This window comes from Chiloscyllium punctatum, chromosome 39, assembly GCF_047496795.1.
Source record: "Chiloscyllium punctatum isolate Juve2018m chromosome 39, sChiPun1.3, whole genome shotgun sequence".
NCBI classification, from domain to species: Eukaryota; Metazoa; Chordata; class Chondrichthyes; order Orectolobiformes; family Hemiscylliidae; genus Chiloscyllium; species Chiloscyllium punctatum.
In genome coordinates, this window is record NC_092777.1 from 38,052,636 (window position 1) to 38,070,696 (window position 18,061).

At 37.9% G+C, this 18,061-nt stretch overlaps 1 protein-coding gene across 2 annotated transcripts in view; it reads left to right on the plus strand.

Moving 5' to 3' along the window:
- The window catches only part of LOC140463960 (netrin-1), a 211,707-nt gene that overhangs the window by 107,181 nt on the left and 86,465 nt on the right, over nt 1-18,061 (plus strand). For both annotated transcript variants that reach the window (XM_072558471.1, XM_072558469.1), the window contains exon 3: nt 7,342-7,530. In XM_072558471.1, coding sequence (XP_072414572.1) covers nt 7,342-7,530 — 189 coding nt within the window. The remainder of the gene's footprint in view (nt 1-7,341; nt 7,531-18,061) is intronic.

Genomic DNA, 18,061 nt, shown 5'->3' on the forward strand with positions numbered 1-18,061 from the left:
AACTAGATTTTGAATTAATTTATGTAAGTTTGCACAATATGTGAGACCCATGGTATGGAGTAAACATGTATAGTCCAGATATATGACAATTGTGATATGAGAAATTTCTAATCTATTTAGAAAATGCTGTTGATTGAAGGCCTTACTATTCAAGAATAACTGAATGAGGGAATATTTTTATATCACCATGGTCTTACCAGACCATTGGACTGCTCTCTCAGAGAGATACGACTGGTGGTGATTTAATCTTGAAGACCACTCTACCCCAGGCAATGAAAGAGGTTAAGAGGAGAGTCCTTCAAGGTAAACTCAGCTGGTGCTGGAATTGAACCCACTATCAGTATCATACTGCTTTACAACCTGACCATCTAGCCAACTGAGCCAAAGCAGTATTACCAGTCAGGTGTACATCCTCCATGGTATTAAAGGGAGTTGTGAGATGCAAAACTAATAGTCTGCCTTACTTCTAGGCTTTTCTATTGCAGCGAGAGAATCCCGGAGGAAAATGGGGAGAAAAACATTATAACACCCAGGATATTTTATATCAGTTACATTAAGCAAATCTGTAGGATGGTTTTGAATTACACATCAAATAAGCCAATAACAAGATTTCACGTTAAAATTTCAAAGCAGAAAAGATGAAAATAGATGTGATTATTTTGCATTATAGTCACATGGAGATTCAAGTGCTGATAACTTATTCTGATTTAGTTATTGAATAGTATCTGAAATATAGTAATCCAATCTGTAGTAATTTCCATTGATACTTTTGATCCCTATCTGTGTTTCTGTGTACAGTAGTTACTGCTATTTCTGCCAGTTCATTTTGGATCCTTGAACTGTGTAATAATGCTGAAACCACTTTTTTTTGTACTTCCTTTCAAAGATTGTAAACAGGTGTGAGGAATATTTTTAAAATTTCCTTTTTTGAATTCTTCATGCCATTGAAGGAGTTTTGTGTTGCCTGCAATTCAAGTATCTTATCTGTTGTCTTATCTGAAATCTGCCCACACATGAAATTCTGCCACTGCATGATTGAGAAAACATGCTTGACATGTAGAGACAGCAGACTTGCAGGAAAGGGCTTCATACAAGATAGTTCTGGGAACATTTACCATTGACAACATCATTAGGAAATGACTGGAAAAGACAAAGACACTGCAATGGTAATGGCTTTTACAAAACCTGCATTAAGTGCAGTATAGATTTCCTATTGATTTAGTATGTTTGATATGGTATCTTCTTAAGTCAAAGCTGCTTTATTCAGCCTTCTGAACCATAGAGTATACTTGTAAAAACTTGTAAAGTACTCACTCAGTTTCCCTTCTTTCTATTACTGATAGTCCTTTAAAAGAATAATTTATCTTGATGGTTCCCAATTCATTTTGTTCTATCGTGTATCTTTTATTACTTCTTGTTGAGCTCCTGGCTGGTTGCTGGTTAAGATCTTCCAACATAAAGCATATTCTGAGGAAACCAAATTCATAATTCTTAAATTATTCAGAAGTATTTTGGGTGATGTGAGTCAAAAATGCCTTCTGTTGCGTCATTCAAAACTTGACAGGCTGCTTTTTGTAGACACTGCTTCAGTCATTACTGAATTTAAGCTCCAGGCCCAGTTCCCACTTGAAGATGGGAGTTTTTTGATGCACTAGATGCAGGTTGAGAACTTTGTTTCTACCCTAACCCGTCGACCTGAAATATTAGACGTAACAGAAAATTCAAGACTGCCATTTTCACTGATACCTGTCACACAAGAACCAATGTTTCTCCATATTTGTTTGGTCTGTTGCAGCTTCAGCAACTTTTAATGACAGCCAGAATAACATTCAACAATGCAGAATTGTATCCTTTAGCCTTGCTCATGAATCACAAAGGTATTTCCTGACAACTGAAGCTTTTGGAACACTTAAGTTTTTGCTTGCTCCAATCAATCTGGTGGTTTTTGAAACAGAAGTCTCATATTAAAGGGTTAAATTATTTATTGCATTAACTTGCTTCCTCATCTTTCCTTCTCTCTCAGGCACCATGGGCCTTCAACAGATAATTTGGTAATCAAACAAAAATTACATCCCATTGCAAGTGCATCCAGTAGTCAACATAGAGAAACAGCAACTGCTAGAAACATTTTGACGTTGTCATTCCCATTTTGGTACCAGCACTTATAAGAAATTTACAGTCTGTCCACTGTAGCTAGGGATTAATAACTTAGATAATTACAGTAAATAATAATTACTTAGATAGTCAGGATACCTCAAATTGTGGAGACAAAAACAATTTTGATTTATATAGCACCTTTCACATAGCAAAATATATCAAGGCATTTCACAGCATCATTATCAAAACAATTTGACACACTTAAGAAGCTTCTGGAAGACATAAACGAAAACTTGGTTAAAGAGGTAAATTTGAAGGAATATCTGAAAGGAAGAGGATGTTTTAGAGAGATAATGAAATTTAGGGGCTAAATTCCAGAGCTTAGGGCTTGGACAGCCGAAGGCATGGCCATCAGTAGTGAAGTAGCAAAAATCAGGAACAGGAAAGAGACTACAATAGGAGTGCAAAGATTTTGAAGGGTATTAGGACTGGAAGGAGGGATCAGAAATATTAGAGGCATTGGAGACTGAGTGGCAGGATGAACCCGGATGTGAAAATGTCTTGAGGGTTTCCTTACTCAGTACATAGACAGGCTGATGAGGGGAGAGGCCATTTTGGATTTGGTGCCCGGCAATGAGCCAGGATAGATGTCAGATCTTGCAGTGGGAGAACACTTTGGTGACAGTGATCACAACTGCCTCACATTTACCATAGCTGCGGAGAGGGAAAGGAACAGTTACCAAAGGAAGATATTTAATTGGGGTAAAGGAAATTATGCCGCTATCAGACAGGAGTTGGGAAGTACAGACTGGGAGCAATTGTTCCACAGAAACAGCACAGCAGACATGTGGAGACTGTATAAGGAGCAGTTGTTGTGAGTGGTACATGAATTTGTTTCTCTGAGACAGGTAAGAAGGAATAAAATTAAGGAACCTTAGATGATGAGAACAGAGGAGATTCTCATCAAGAGGAAGGCAGCTTACATAAGGTGGTGGAAGCAAGGATCTAATACAGTGTTAAAGGATTACAGGCTTGCTAGAAAGGAGCTCAGAAATGGACTGAGGAGAGCCAGGAGAGAGCATGAAAAAGCTTGGCAAGAAGGATTAGGGAGAACCCAAAGGCACTTTACTCATACGTGAGAAATAAGAGAATGATTAGGGAGAAGGTAGGGCCGATCAGGATAGCGTAGGGAACTTGTGCGTGGAGTCTGAGCAGATAGGGGAAGCCCTACATGAGTTTTTTGCTTCAGTTTTCATTAAGGAAAGGGACCTTGTTGTGAATGAGAACTTTGAGGAGCTGGGATACAGACTTGAACAGATCAAGATTGATGAAGTTGATGTGCTGGAAACTTTGGTAAGCATTAAGATTGATAAGTCCCCAGGGCCAGCCCACATTTATCCTAGGCTGCTCCAGGAATTGAGAAAGGAGGTTGCTAAGCCACTGGCAAAGATCTTTGCCTCCTCATTCTCCACGTACCAGAGGATTGGAAGGCGGCGAATGTTATTCCTCTTTTCAAGAAGGGTAATAGGGAAATCCCTGGCAATTACAGACCAATCAGTCTTACCTTGTGGTTATCAAAGTTTTGGAAAGAATTCTGAGGGATAGGATTTATGACTATTTGGAAAAGCATAGCGTGATTAAAGGCAGTCAGCAGGCTTTGTGAGGGGCAGGTCATGCCTCATAAATCTTATTGAGTTCTTTGAGGAGGTGACAAGACAGGACTACAAAGATTGAGCAGCGGATGTGGTGTATATGGACTTCAGCAAGACATTTGATAAGGTTCCCCATGGTCGGTCATTCATAAAGTCAGGAATTATGGGATACAGGGAGATTTGGCTATCTGGATTCAGAATTAGTTGGCTGACAGAAGGCAATGAGTGGTTATAGATGGAAAGTATTCTGCCTGGAGGTCAGTGTTCAGTGGGGTCCCGCAGGGCTCTGTTCTTGGGCCTCTGCTCTTTGTAATTTTTATAAATGACTTGGATGAAGGGGTTGAGGGATGGGTTAGTAAATTTGCAGATGCCACAAAGGTTGGAGGTGCCATTGATAGTGTTGAGGGCTATTGCAGGCTGCAGCATGACAGGATGCAGAGCTGGGCTGAGAAATGGCAGATGGAGTTCAACCTGGATAAATGCAAAGTGATGCATTTTGGAAGGTCAAACTCAAATGCTGAATATAGGATTAAAGACAGGATTCTTGGCAGTGTGGAGGAACAGAGGGATCTTGGTATTCAAATACATAGATTCCTTAAAGTTGCCACCCAAGTGGATAGGGCTGTTAAGAAAGCGTATAGTGTTTTCGCTTTCATTAAGGGGGGGATCGAGTTTAAGAGCCACGAGATTTTGCTACAGCTCTACAAGTCCCTGGTGAGACCACATTTGGAATATTGTGTCCAGTTCTGGTCTCCCTACTATAGGGATGATACAGAGGCTTTGGAGAGGGTGCAGAGAAGGTTTACCAGGATGCTGCCTGGACTGGAGGGCTTGCCTTATGTAGAGAGGTTGACTAAGCTCATACTTTTCTCTCTGGAGGGAAGGAGGAAAAGAGGTGACCTGATCGAGGTGTACAAGATAATGAGGGGCATGGATAGAGTCAATAGCCAGACTTTTCTCCAGGGCAGGATTGATGGGTACGAGGGGTCATTTTTTAAGACGTTAGGGGAAAGGTATAGCGGGTAAATCAGAGGTAGGTTTTTTATGCAGAGAGTTGTGAATGAATGGAATGCGTTGCCAGCGGTGGTGGTGGAAGCAGAGTCATTAGGGACATTTAAGCGACTGCTGGACATGTATGTGGCTAGCAGTGAATTGAGGGGTGCGTAGGTTTTATTTTACATTAGGATTAATCCTCGGCACAACATCGTGGGCCTAAGGCCCTGTCTGTGCTGTACTTTTCTATGTTCTATGTTTTAACTATATTAAATACATGGATTTGAAAACAAGGACATGAGTTTTAAAATCGACTTGTTACCGATAGTGTAAAGTAGTGAACTCCGAGGTGATTAGTTAGAATGATGATGACCTAGATATGGGAAGCTCAAAGTTACATATGATGGAAGACCTGGTAGAAATGCACTAGAATAATCAAGACTGTAAGTTATGAATAAAGGTTTCAGGATGAAGCAAATGGCAATCTTCCTGCTCAGACACCACAGGACAAGGAGGGTTCATCTGATTCTAAATGTGTTTCCATGAAATACTGGGCAATTAATTGCGGTCATTCACTAATTATGTTGTTTAAACACCAGGTATCGGGTGGGTGGTAGGTTTGGAGTTATCCCTACAATATCGGGGTATCAGACAGAAAATTACTCATTCTTGGTGGTGCTATAAGTGGACAAGGGCAATGTTACAAAGATGGAAGTGAGTAGTCCTAGTCATGGAAAGGGTATGGCTTCAGAGCTTGCCTCCTGGTCAAATGAGCCCAGTGGGAAATATGACAATTTCTCCACTAGTGAGAAGTCTGTTACATGCTGTGGTAAAGTAATGCCCCTTACTTCAAAGGTTGTTGCATGGTTACTTGGCATGGTCAATAAAATGATCGTTTGAAGTTCAGATGTGCGCAGAGAAATACTCCCTTCTGTTTTCGCCCCGGGCTACGTTGAGACTGTCTAGACTGGTTTCTTACTTTCATGAAACCCATGGACAGGGAAATTTCTTTTCTTAAGATTCTAGTCCTGAGAGTTCTGTCTGCCAAGTTCATTCCAGAAAATGCACTGCTTCAGATTCACTACAGGACAAACCTATCATTGTAAAAGGAGCATGAAGAATATCAATAAAAGACAAGGATCCTAGAACCCAAGCATAAACCTAGAGCGATATGGAAACTGAATAATATGGTATTAGTACAGTTTTCCATCTAGAAATATGAGTTTAATTGCATCTTATTAAATGTTATAGGATCATAGAGTCAGTCATACAGCAATGTAACACACCTTTTGGTCCAACTAGTCCACACCAATCATATTCCCAAACTAAACTAATTCCACTTGCTGCATTTTGGCCTTGTCCCTCCAACTCTTTCTTATTCATATACCTGTCCAAATGTATTTTAAACATTGTGACTGTACCTGCATCCATCACGTCCTCTGGCAGTTCATTTCACATGTGAACCACTCTCTGGAAAGTATTGCTCCTGATGTCCTTTTTAAAGTTTTTCTCTTCCCATCTTAAAGATAAGCACCCTAGTTTTGAACTCCCTCACCCTAGGGGAAAGACTCTAAGAATGCCCCTCAACCCCTCAACCTCCTACACTCTAATGAAAAAAGTCCTAGCCTATCCAGCCTCTCCCTGTGACTCAAATCTTCCAATCATGGCAACATCCTGGTGAATCCTTGCTGAACTGTCTTGACTTTAATCATGTCTTTCCGAAAGCAGGGTGACCATAACTGTACACAGTACTCCAGAGAGGTCTCACCAACATCCTGTACAACCTCAACATGACATCCAAATTCCTATATTCAATGGTTTGAGCAACGAAGGCATGCAGACTAAACTCCTTTTTAACCACCCTGTCTACATGAGATGCAAATTTCAAAGAATTACACGACTGAAACCCTAGTTCTCACTGTTCTACAACACTACACTCTAACTGTATAAGTCCTGTCCTTGTTTGTTTTACCAAAATGCAATAAATCACATTTATCCAGATTAAACTCCATCTGTCACTCCTCAGCCCATTGACCCAATTGACCAAGATTTCTTAAGTAACTTTGTTCACTGTCCACTATTACTGACAATTTTGGTGTCATCTGCAAACTTACTAATAATGCTTCCTATGTTCTCATTCAAATCGTTTATATAAATGACAAACAAAAGTGAACCCAGTACTGATCCCTATGGAACCAGTGACAACCCTCCATCACCACTGTCTGTCCCTTACTGTCAAGCCAATTATATGTCCAATTGGCAAGCTCTACCTGAATCTTATGTGTGATCTAACTTTACTTATTAGTCTACCATGTGGACCCTTGTCAAAAGCTTTACTAAAATCCAATTAAACAATGTCTACTGCTCTGCCTTCATCAATCTTTTAGTTGTAACATTGAATCTTTTATGATTTCATTGATCCTAAGCTTTATGTTTTATTTCGTGATTATGAGTGCCCTGTCAAATGTTTAGTACAGTACATGAGTCATATTGTGAATGGAATGGCACTTCACTGAGGAGCATGGAATAAGGGTAGAGAGTAATTGTGCAATTATTTGGAAATGGATTAACTGAATTTTTCTCTTCTTTTCATTTGCAGCTTGCAACTGTAACCTGCATGCACGGCGGTGCCGTTTTAACATGGAACTCTTCAAACTTTCTGGTCGGAAGAGTGGAGGAGTCTGCTTAAACTGCCGTCACAACACTGCAGGTCGCCACTGCCACTACTGCAAGGAAGGCTACTATCGTGACATGACCAAACCCATCACTCACAGAAAGGCATGCAAAGGTATGTGGGAAGAGCCTTGGCTTTCACCTGGCAAGAGGATTATTTTTCTTTTGTCTGCCATCACCGTGGAGCTTCCGCTGGTGGGAGCTCCCTTGTTTGCAATATCTTTAGCCTATCATTTTGGCACAGAGGGCTTTTGAGGAGACGTTCTTTTAGAACACATGTGACAGGAGAAGGAAAATAAACAAAGGTTGACAACAGAAAAGGACAAAGGTGTGAAAGGATTCTTAGTTTTAGCCGTATAACTGAGCAGAACTGCCAGATCAAAACATTAGCACAGCACAGGTGTGCACACCAGCAAACACACAGCCGTTACATTCAACAGGATCAGCCATAGCACAAAGAGAGCCTCACACATTGTTCAATGCAGCATTCTGATCTCCTAGCAAACTGCTCTAACACCTCTCAAAACAATATTAGTTCTTTGAAATGGGTCCTCATGCCTTGCCTTTTGTATTTTTCCCCTTTTTTTCAAAGGATAAACATAGGATTTTCAGCATTATCTTGTTGACCTTGATTTAATAGTCTTAATTAGAAGAAATGCTGATAGGCAGAAAGAAGAGGTTTACTTTTACACTTCTGATTAAGTCAGAATCTAAATGGTAATTACGCCCAAAATGGATGGAGAACCCAAAATGGACAAAGAAATTATGCTTCTTAAATCAACCAACAGGCATTATTAATCCCTCCAATCTGAACAATTCTAAAATGCAAATTTCATTTCAAAAATAATCATTTCTTTAATCAACTTGAATTTATTTACTTTGCGCCATTTGTGAATTACCTAAGGTTTAATTATTTAAATTAGTGTTAAACATTCTTACTTATAAGAGTGCAGCACGTTTTGCAAAATGATGGGGGAGATATTGAATCACTGGCATCTGTAACATTAAGAGAATCTGAAAATAGTTAAATCAGAATTAAATAATTCCACAGTTATTTAAAGACAAACTTCTGTTTTCCATAAAGTGTTACATTTTTATTTGTCTGGGCAAAGGAGGAATAAAATTGTGACTGTTCTGAAAAAGTATTCCTAATTCAGTGATTAAAGATAAATAGGGAATTCTGTAACATTTACTGGTACACTTCTACTGGAATTAAAATATTATTCACTTATGAGTGTCATAAAATTACTTAATCATCTTAACATAGATTGAATATATCCATTTTAAACTTAAATAGTCTAATTATCCTAATAAGTTCTGTAATAAAGTACTAATGCTGAATAATAGTTTTACAATTATAAGATGCAAATACATTAATGGAAAGTTTCAATCAATGTATCTACTAACTTGATTTAATATCAGGGATAATTTTGTAATGTAAAAATGCACAGCTATTGAACTGAGTGTAATTATTTTACATACAAAGACATTGTGAGAGATTGAGTTTTAGGCTAAAAAGGAGGATGTTAATAAAACTGTGTATATTCAAACTAAATATGTTAGATTCTGCAATTTGTACACAACACCCATTTCAACATCCAAACCCAATCAATAAAACAAATACATAAATCTATCCAATAAAACTATGTCTGAACTGACTTAAGAAAGACATTTTGACATATAGAAAAAACACATGAAAGTAAAGAAATCTAATTTATTGGTACATTGTGTGACCTTAAATGAAGAAAATGCAGTCAACTCTATTTAAGTGCATATTGCAATCAAAAATATGCAATATGTAAGATTCTTAGTAATCTTATCAGATAACCTTTAGGAAGTTTTAAAAATCTATAAAATTATATATTCTAAGTTATAGTATGAATTGACTGGAAGAATTAGAATTATTGGTGATCAACCAAAGCAATCAGATTGATCTATCGACAGACCTCAAATAATTTGGTTGAAGTGATTTAGAGACTTCTGAATAGGTAGGAGCACAAATGTACTCATACACAAGTTGATAATAATAATAATAATACAATAATACAATCTACATTAGCCAATTGATCAATTTTACAGGAAGGCAGACAGTTATATCAAAGAATAAATAGCAGGTTTCAAGCCTGCCAAATTGTGCCTAATTTGAAGGAGACAGTATGTATTGAAAACACCTCGATGTAAGTCACATTACTGCATTACTTACTCTCATTGTTCGGCCAATAATGTAATAGGTTTATAAAGAACGAAAGGTATCGATATGAGTTTCAAAGCATGTTGCTGCATAAGTAGACACTCGATTTTACTTAAAGGTATTTTAGAAGTACATAAATAAGGATCATATCTTTGAAACTGGAAGACAAATTTTGCTTTTTCCACCCTTAGATCAAAGAATAAGACAGCTACATATTTGCAGAGAACTGTTATGTAGAGAGCCCCAAACAGGTGCACTACTAACTCAGTAGTTTATATTTGTTAATCTTTTTTTACACAAAAGACACTATGGCTCATGTTACTGAAAACATTCCTGGATTTCTGTCACCCACAAAGAATGTTTAAAATGTTTGACACTTCTGAGAATTGAAGCAAGTTGGACTGAAACACTAGATTGACTTTGCTTTGCTTTGAATCAGAACAAAAGCCAAGGCATCAAAAACAGATCATTCCAATTAATTGCCAGAATTAAACTTTTAAAAAATGGTTCAGAGGAACTATTTTACATGTATGTACTGAATTCTAGAAATGCCTTCATTTTCAGATCCATGAACACAATGATTTGGTGCTAACTGCATTTAATACCAACTTCATTCATGACAATTTTAATTTTACTGAGGTAATGAACCCAGAAGATCAACATTAAACATTAAACCTCGTTAACAATTAATTCAGGCCATTAGTCAAAGTTTTCAGCTTCCAAAATAAATTCCATTTAAATTCCAATGGATATTAACATGTTTTTAACATCAGAAATTCAGGAAATATAAAGTTTTACAGCAACTTATCGTTAAACACAGCTTTAGAAGTTAAAGTATAATAGTTAAGTAAAATCAGGGCAATTCCCTTCTGAGCTCTTTCAGACTGTGTATGTTTATCTTTTTAACTTTGAGTTTGATAATTGATTTTTCTCTTGAAAGTTTAACAGGAATCAAGGAGCATTTTAATGGAGAGCTGCACTTACTGCATGGTGGGTGTATGTATGGGAAGCAAGTGATGTAAAATGATGGCAATTTACGTGGGTTGTTTCCCAACCTCTTCCATTTCTAATTACTCATGGTTATCATAACAATGTTTAACTTTTCCAGGTGCAAACTAAGAAATCCTAACAATTCATTAACTTAAAATTTATTGTACTATTTCATTGTTCCATCAGGTCTTGTTCATCATTGTTTCTTGTCATGTGCTTGCCAATAATTGGTCAAGTAAATTAAATTGACACAACCTATTTGAACTAATGTTATGCAGCATCTAACAGCCACCAGTACCTTTAAACTGCCATGTTTGTAACCATTTCAAAAAAAGACTTGATTCTTTCACCCATTCCACTTGCATCATCACCTAGTTTGACTTTAACATATGTTTTCTATTCTCTCAGAAGTCTGATATTAACCATGGCATCAACTTTCTTTATACATTATTTATCTAATGCTATCATTTCCATTTTTCATTCAGATCAGTATCTAGATTTCCTATGGACCAGAAAGTCCTAGCTTTGATTCCTCTGTGTATATTAAGTTAACTTATCTGAATTGGTCTTATGGTAGGTGAACTACGTGTTGACCTCAATGTCCCAAGATAGTGAAAGGAAACAAAAGGCAACATTTACTATTGCAATCCTGTGAAAATCTATTGAAAAATACATGTGAGAATTGAGTGAGAGAAGGGTCAGGGGTTAAAATGTAAACTTGTTCATCTATTAGTGTCACGGCGTCTGGCTCACAAATGAAGAATGACAACTTGGATAAAGTATCTCAGAAGGGTTTTTATTTCTTTTCAAATCTAAGATTGCCTCCTTTGTCAGAAGTAAATGAGTTATTGACAAGTTCATGGTTGGGCAGTAGTAGTTGGATAAAGGATTCTGTTATTGCTAGCACAAATGGTAGGCAGGTGTTGGATTTATGTCCACGGGGTGCTGGCAGCCATCTAACCTGTGCAACTGAGGTAAGCTGGAGCTCTTTAGAAGATAGTTGAATCAAAATTTGTGCCTGTGATTATACAATTGTTGCTGTGCAGATTTCAGTATGTGAAACCATCAGGAGAATGCTGAACGAAGCATCCTGTCCTATTCACTGTTAATCAATGCTCATTTACTCATTAATACCTTATCTGGTGTAAACACCCATGTGGCAAATTAATTGATGCTCAAGTCCCACAAACAAGCTGTATATTATTTGTACAAAATTGAAGAATAGTGAGTTACAAGGCTGCAATTCAATTGAAATGTTCTGCTGCCGTGAATGTGTTTACAAATGGTTTCAAAACACAATTCAACTTATTGCCATCTATTCAATTTCAAGTATTTTCTGCCCATAAATTATGCAGTAAATCTTTGGTAACATGAACAAGCAATGCCAGATCTTCAAGATATACTTACTTTGGTTACAAACCAAGCATATTTCCATAAGCAAGACAAATGGGCTTGCAAAGCCAGAAATACTTGAATAGCCAAGGAAGTAGAGATTAAAATAAAATAGAAAAATAACACTTATGACAAATATGAAGTACAAAATACATTTGAAAAAAGTTCAAATAAAGAGAATGCAGGAAGAAAATGTGTAAGAATCATTAATAGAGAGTTAGTGAAAAAATAGTGGGTAATATAAAAGGGTAATCTGAATTGTTTAATAAATGTAAAATTATAATTAAAAGGAATGGTAAAGCTTTGTTATGATAACAAAAGAAAATTTCTTATGAAGGCAGGAAGATGACTAAGATACTGGAGGAGTACTGTGTGTCTCGTCATTACAAAAATAAAAGATGAAGCTGCACCCAGAGAATGAGGGCGTAGAGATTTCTGTTAAGGCTAGGGAGAAGTAAACATAAGTTTGGCAACATCTGGAGCATTGTATCCAATCCTGGCCAGTACAGTTTAGGAAGGGTGTGAAGACATTAAGGAGCTTGCGGAAAAGATTTATGGGAAGGGTTTCATGGATGCATGATTACATGGATAAATTGGAGAAGTTGGATTGTTCTCTTCAGCAGAGATTGTGGATAGAGAACTTGAAAGTCGTGTTCAAAACCTTGAGGGATCTCAATAGAGTAGATAGGGAGAAGGACATCAACAGAAAGGTTGAGACTGGAGGACCCTGATAAGGTGAATGGCAAAAGTAAATGGTAAAGGTAGCATGAGAAATAACTCCTTTTATGCAGTAGATGGTTAGGAGCCCTGTGGTGGAGACAATCAATCCTATCTTTCAAAAGGACACTGGATTATTAAATAAAGAAGAAAAAAACTGGACTGTTACAGGGAAATGGTGGAAAAAGGGATCAAGCTGAACTGCTCTTGCAGACAGCTAGCATAAACATAACAGATCAAATGGCCACTTTTTGTACGCATTCTATGCTACTAGCCCACATGTGGTGGGATCTCTCAGGGTTTGGATTAGAACCATTGCTTTTCCTGCTTTATATAAGCTTTCTGGCTTTGGATGTAGGGCCACAACTTCAAAGTTTGTGGATGATGCAAGTTCTGGCAACATATTAATTCATGAAAAGGATAATAATGGACATAGAATTGTGAAATGGGCAGCGAGGAAATTGGATGCAATTGGTAAGTGTAAGGAAATAAACATAGAGCAAAATGACATGGAAAAGCAATATAATCCAAATATTTTGATGGACTGTTAAAGTATAGTGATCTTGGGTTACATGTTCACAAATTCTTGAAGGCAGAAAGACAAGTTGATAAGAAGTGAAGAAAGTAAATAGGACATTGAATGGAAAAACCTTTACCAATCACCAAATAGACCTCATTTGGAGTATTGTGTAAATCCTGAATATTATACTTTCAGAAGGATATCAAGGATGGAATGATAGTGAAGAGGTTTTTCAGGATTTTATCAATATCCCAGTACATCAACGGCAATTAGGATTAGGCAATAAATGCTGGCTTTGTCAGTGATGCCAACATTCCCTGAAAGGATTTTTTTTTCCAAATTGACAGAAGAATTAAAGGAGAAATGAGAAATAATTTCTTGACATGAACATCTTAAAATCTGAAATTGTTGTGGAATCAGATTCCATGGTAAGTTTCTCATGAAGGGCTTATGTCCGAAACATTGATTCTCCTACTCCTCGAATGCTGCCTGACCTGCTGTGCTTTTTCAGCACCACACTCTCAACCTAGATTTGAAAAGACAGTTGGATATATACTTGATGAGGAGTAATTTTCAGGGGTGTAAAGAAACATCTGAGGCCTGAAACAAAATTGGACAGCCCTTTGAAGGGGACATAGTTATCCAAATGATTTAATGATCTTGATGTGAATATTAAGAAGAACGGAGTCACCTTTCATTATGTTGAGAAGATAATAGATGTGAGGTCGAGAAAAAAGATAATATTAAGTAACACATATAAGCTGTCCCCAGTTTGTGAAAAGGTTCCATCTTGAGTCTGATCGCAAGTCAATTTGTAAGCAAGTCTGAACATAATGTAGGACAATATAAAGCTGTTTGTACGTACACATAGTGTTCATACATCACATCTTTAAATTTAAAATTTTAAAATTAGACTGCTATATGATAAATAAATACAAGCATTTGTAAGTTGGATGTTTGTAAAACATGAACATGATCAATAGTTGTTTGATAGTATAGAACTTAAAACATTGCTAAAAGGAATTTAGTCAAAGCTATTGCTCTTGCACTCATCAGGACTGAGATTCATAAGACATACCTGAAGAAAGGAACACCAATTCATAGAGCAGGAGAAGACAATACTGATTAATTGGACCATCACTGGATGCAGCATTGACAGACAGAGATTGGAAATTGGATTCAATAGACATCCAACAAGAACAGTTAACTGTCAATCTTAGTATTCAGATCAGGCAGGTCAGGACATTGACGTGGGAATGCCCCAGAAATCGGCAGTTTCCACATCTCCATGGGGATGGGGATGGGGCTAAGATGGCTGGCTAGATGTACTTGTATCACTCAGGTGGCTGGGCACTTCTCATATGTTCAGTTTGGTCATTCAAAGAGGAAAGCATCAGTCAGTCTGAGGCTTTCACACAGACCCATGCTCTGGACAGAGCAGTGACCTGCAGGGTCCTTATTCTCTGGCCATCCTATTACATTTGCTGTATACCTTCCTGCCCCAGACATCGGTGACCAACTTATTCACATCAATAGTTTTGGACACAGATGCTGAAAAAGAGTAAGCATATCGTAGGGGAGAAAGTGAGGACTGCAGATGTTGGCGATCAGAGCTGAAAATGTGTTGCTGGAAAAGCACAGCAGGTCAGGCAGCATCCAAGGAGCAGGAGAATTGACGTTTCAGGCATGAGCCCTTCTTCCTGAAGAAGGGCTCATGCCCGAAACGTCGATTCTCCTGCTCCTTGGATGCTGCCTGACCTGCTGCGTTTTTCCAGCAACACATTTTCAGCTAAGCATATTGTAGGGCAAGTACCAAATGTCTCAGCAGCAATCACTGGCCTCTATGTGCCTCGTCCATCATGCTTGCAGATAATACAGTAGGCTCCCAACACAGACATCAATCCATTGTACATCCTGTGTGGCCGTGAAATTATGCTTCATGCTGAAACAATTACATTTGGGACTGCACAGAGAGAGACAAACAACCAGATGTACAGTCAAAGCAGTGCCATTTCTAAAACTGTGCCAGACAAAATACAGTGCATTGTCACCCGTGACACCAAAATGTCTTCAACTTGTTTGCAGCTTCGGGGCAATGTTCACTGCTCCTGTTCCTCCATGAGCATTCTAACAAAGTCCATGATTGCCAACATGACAGCATCCTCTGCTGCCTGGGACTGCGCAGGTTCCTGGACACTGGCAGTCCTCAGAGTGCCAGTTGCCTGGGAGCATTTCATCCTACGCCAACTGGCAGAGATGTGGCAGTAAGGTGCTCACCAGATTGTGGCCCCATGCCTTCAAAGCTTCACATTCCCGTGGAGGTGTCAGCCTCTGAGCTAGTGGGGCTGCAGCTGCAGCCTTGCTGAAACTTCCTCGGAACCAAACATTCTCGACTGAGCTTTGGAACGCCAGGGTTTGTCTGGGGGCACAGTGGCCTTTTTAAAGGTGGTGCAAATGCAAGAGATGCTGGTGGATATCTGGAGTGGCAAGTTATCCTGGGAGTGGCACCTGGTAAGATTGGACTGGAATCAGATGTGACAGCTACTATGGGGTTTGAGGTGAGCTTGGTAAGGTACAGTAAGAAAATTCATTAGGACCTGTGGCCACAGAACAAAACCTCCGAATAATCTGACACAACTCAGACTTAACCCAAGAAAAACATAAGATTCAGCCCAGTATCATCAGTGCTGGATGTCTGATTGCAATACGGACTGGATTTCTTTTTGTCTTATTTACTGAAATACCCATTATTTTAAGCTGATAAATGCAGGTGCTCTGAATCAAATTGGACACAGAAGGATAGCACTAATTTTAAAAGATCATTCTCACTTTAGTGAGAAACAGTCATGAGAATTACATTTCTGGATGCCCAGAAACAGATCCCCAATTATAGATGCTGTCATGATAATCTACGTGCTGTGTGAATTTTTGCCATTTTTTTCTTCAACTTCACCTAGTTTTACCTGGAAGATAAAGGGCTGAAGGGCTTTGAAGGGCTGACACAATTACTGCTTAATCATGTTTTTGGCAAAATGCTTTACAATGCAATAATGCTCCTTCAAAATGTCTTTCAGTTGATAAATACAATACATGGTACTAAGCTATTATTTATAGAGACCTCTCCTTTTAATCTCCTATAAGTATTAAAGGCTTCAATTGAACTTAATATCCATAACACAGTGAACAAAATAATCAGTCTTCCCTCTATCAAATACTATCTGTTAAACTGCACTGGAAGCATCTGTGTGCAAAACGCAAAAGGTTTGTCTAATATAAAAATACAGTATGATAAGCATTTACAAAATAGAGATTTGCTATTAAGATGTTTCACACACCTCAAGTCTTAACCAGTAATTCCCCATTCGCGTACTGATCAAACTTTTCTTGTGTGTTTCTACAGTGCCTGGAGTGAAGGAATGTCTGTGGTTAAAGCTTTCATTCCTGCCAATGTAAAAAACTAAGCCAGGGAGTCTGTGACATGTTTATAGTTTAAATATCAAAACCAGCTGACCCATAAAGTGTCAGTTCAGAGGAATTCTATACTTTGGTACAGCAAGCATGAGGTGTTTTTGCATTCAAAAGGTATTTACTTCAAAACGCATACTCCATCTGTAAAATTATTGAGTTAGACTAATGTGGTTAATCTGACAGGTATTAATACTGTCCATTGTGGTATTATTCAAAATAAAAGTTACCAAGCAAGCAATTCTGCCACATCACCTAAAATATGGAACAAAGACTAACTCCCCTGAACTCTATACATTGCTAGCAGTTACAGTAGATTTCTTATTAAAATTGTTTTTCTTGTGGGGTCAAATATTAAGTGCTTGAACAGTCTTCATTGAGGTCAGCTTCTGGATTTGTGTTCTTGAGCCAGAATACATCTCCCCTATTGCCTTTGGTTCTTGCACTGTGAATGGCAAACATTTGGAGAGAAGCATAAAGAACAGCTGTATGGACACGGGTCTCCAAATGAAAATTTGAATGTCTCTTCCTCTTCCCTTTTATTTTGATTCTTAAAATATAATGAAAGAGGAATGGTAACATTAAGGGAGCTTACTATTCTGTAATTGTTCCCTGTAATTGTGTGTGCACTATATTTTTATATGTTCACCACCTTCAATTTAATGGTTTTATTCTGACCAGATGAGGAGGGGGTATCGCCTCCCACTTTTTAATCCATTCTCCATTGCATTTGTGTTTATCAGCTGTAACAAACATTTTATTTCAATCATATTTTATTTTAATTAAAATATGGTTTGTTAGAAAATGAAGGTTTACCTGAGTGAGAAAAAAATAATAAATATGTGGGATCAAACACGTCCACAAAAGCTGGCAACAAGTTTAAAAGGGAAAGTACTGAGTAGGAGAATAAAGGTTTTGCAGTATAAAAGTCCTTAGATTCTTTGAAGTTTTACAACCTGAGACCACAGTTGTTGAATTGTTGACTGGTACCATTAGCAGTGGTAAAACGTGTAGATAAAGTTGAAGTCCCAGTGGGTGGTTGTTACTCCAATTTGCTTTTTCACTGATGAGAGAAACATACAGGGAGAGTGAGAAATTCTTCCAGTTCTTGTTTACAAGTATATTTTTCCTTCTGTCTCTCTGCTGCTCGAAAGCAGCTGATCAGTGTGTTCAATATAGTTCAGTGTGTCTTCCTAAGTCTAGCTCCAATGATTTTCCAAGCTGGTTAATTGGCAGTAATGCTCTACATCTCACAATAAATGAAATTATCATACAAAGTGTGGATTAAAACAAGAGATGTGAATTTTGGGACATTGATTCACTTGTCTATTTTCTGTTTCTTTAGATGAAATGGTAATTTCAGTGTAAACA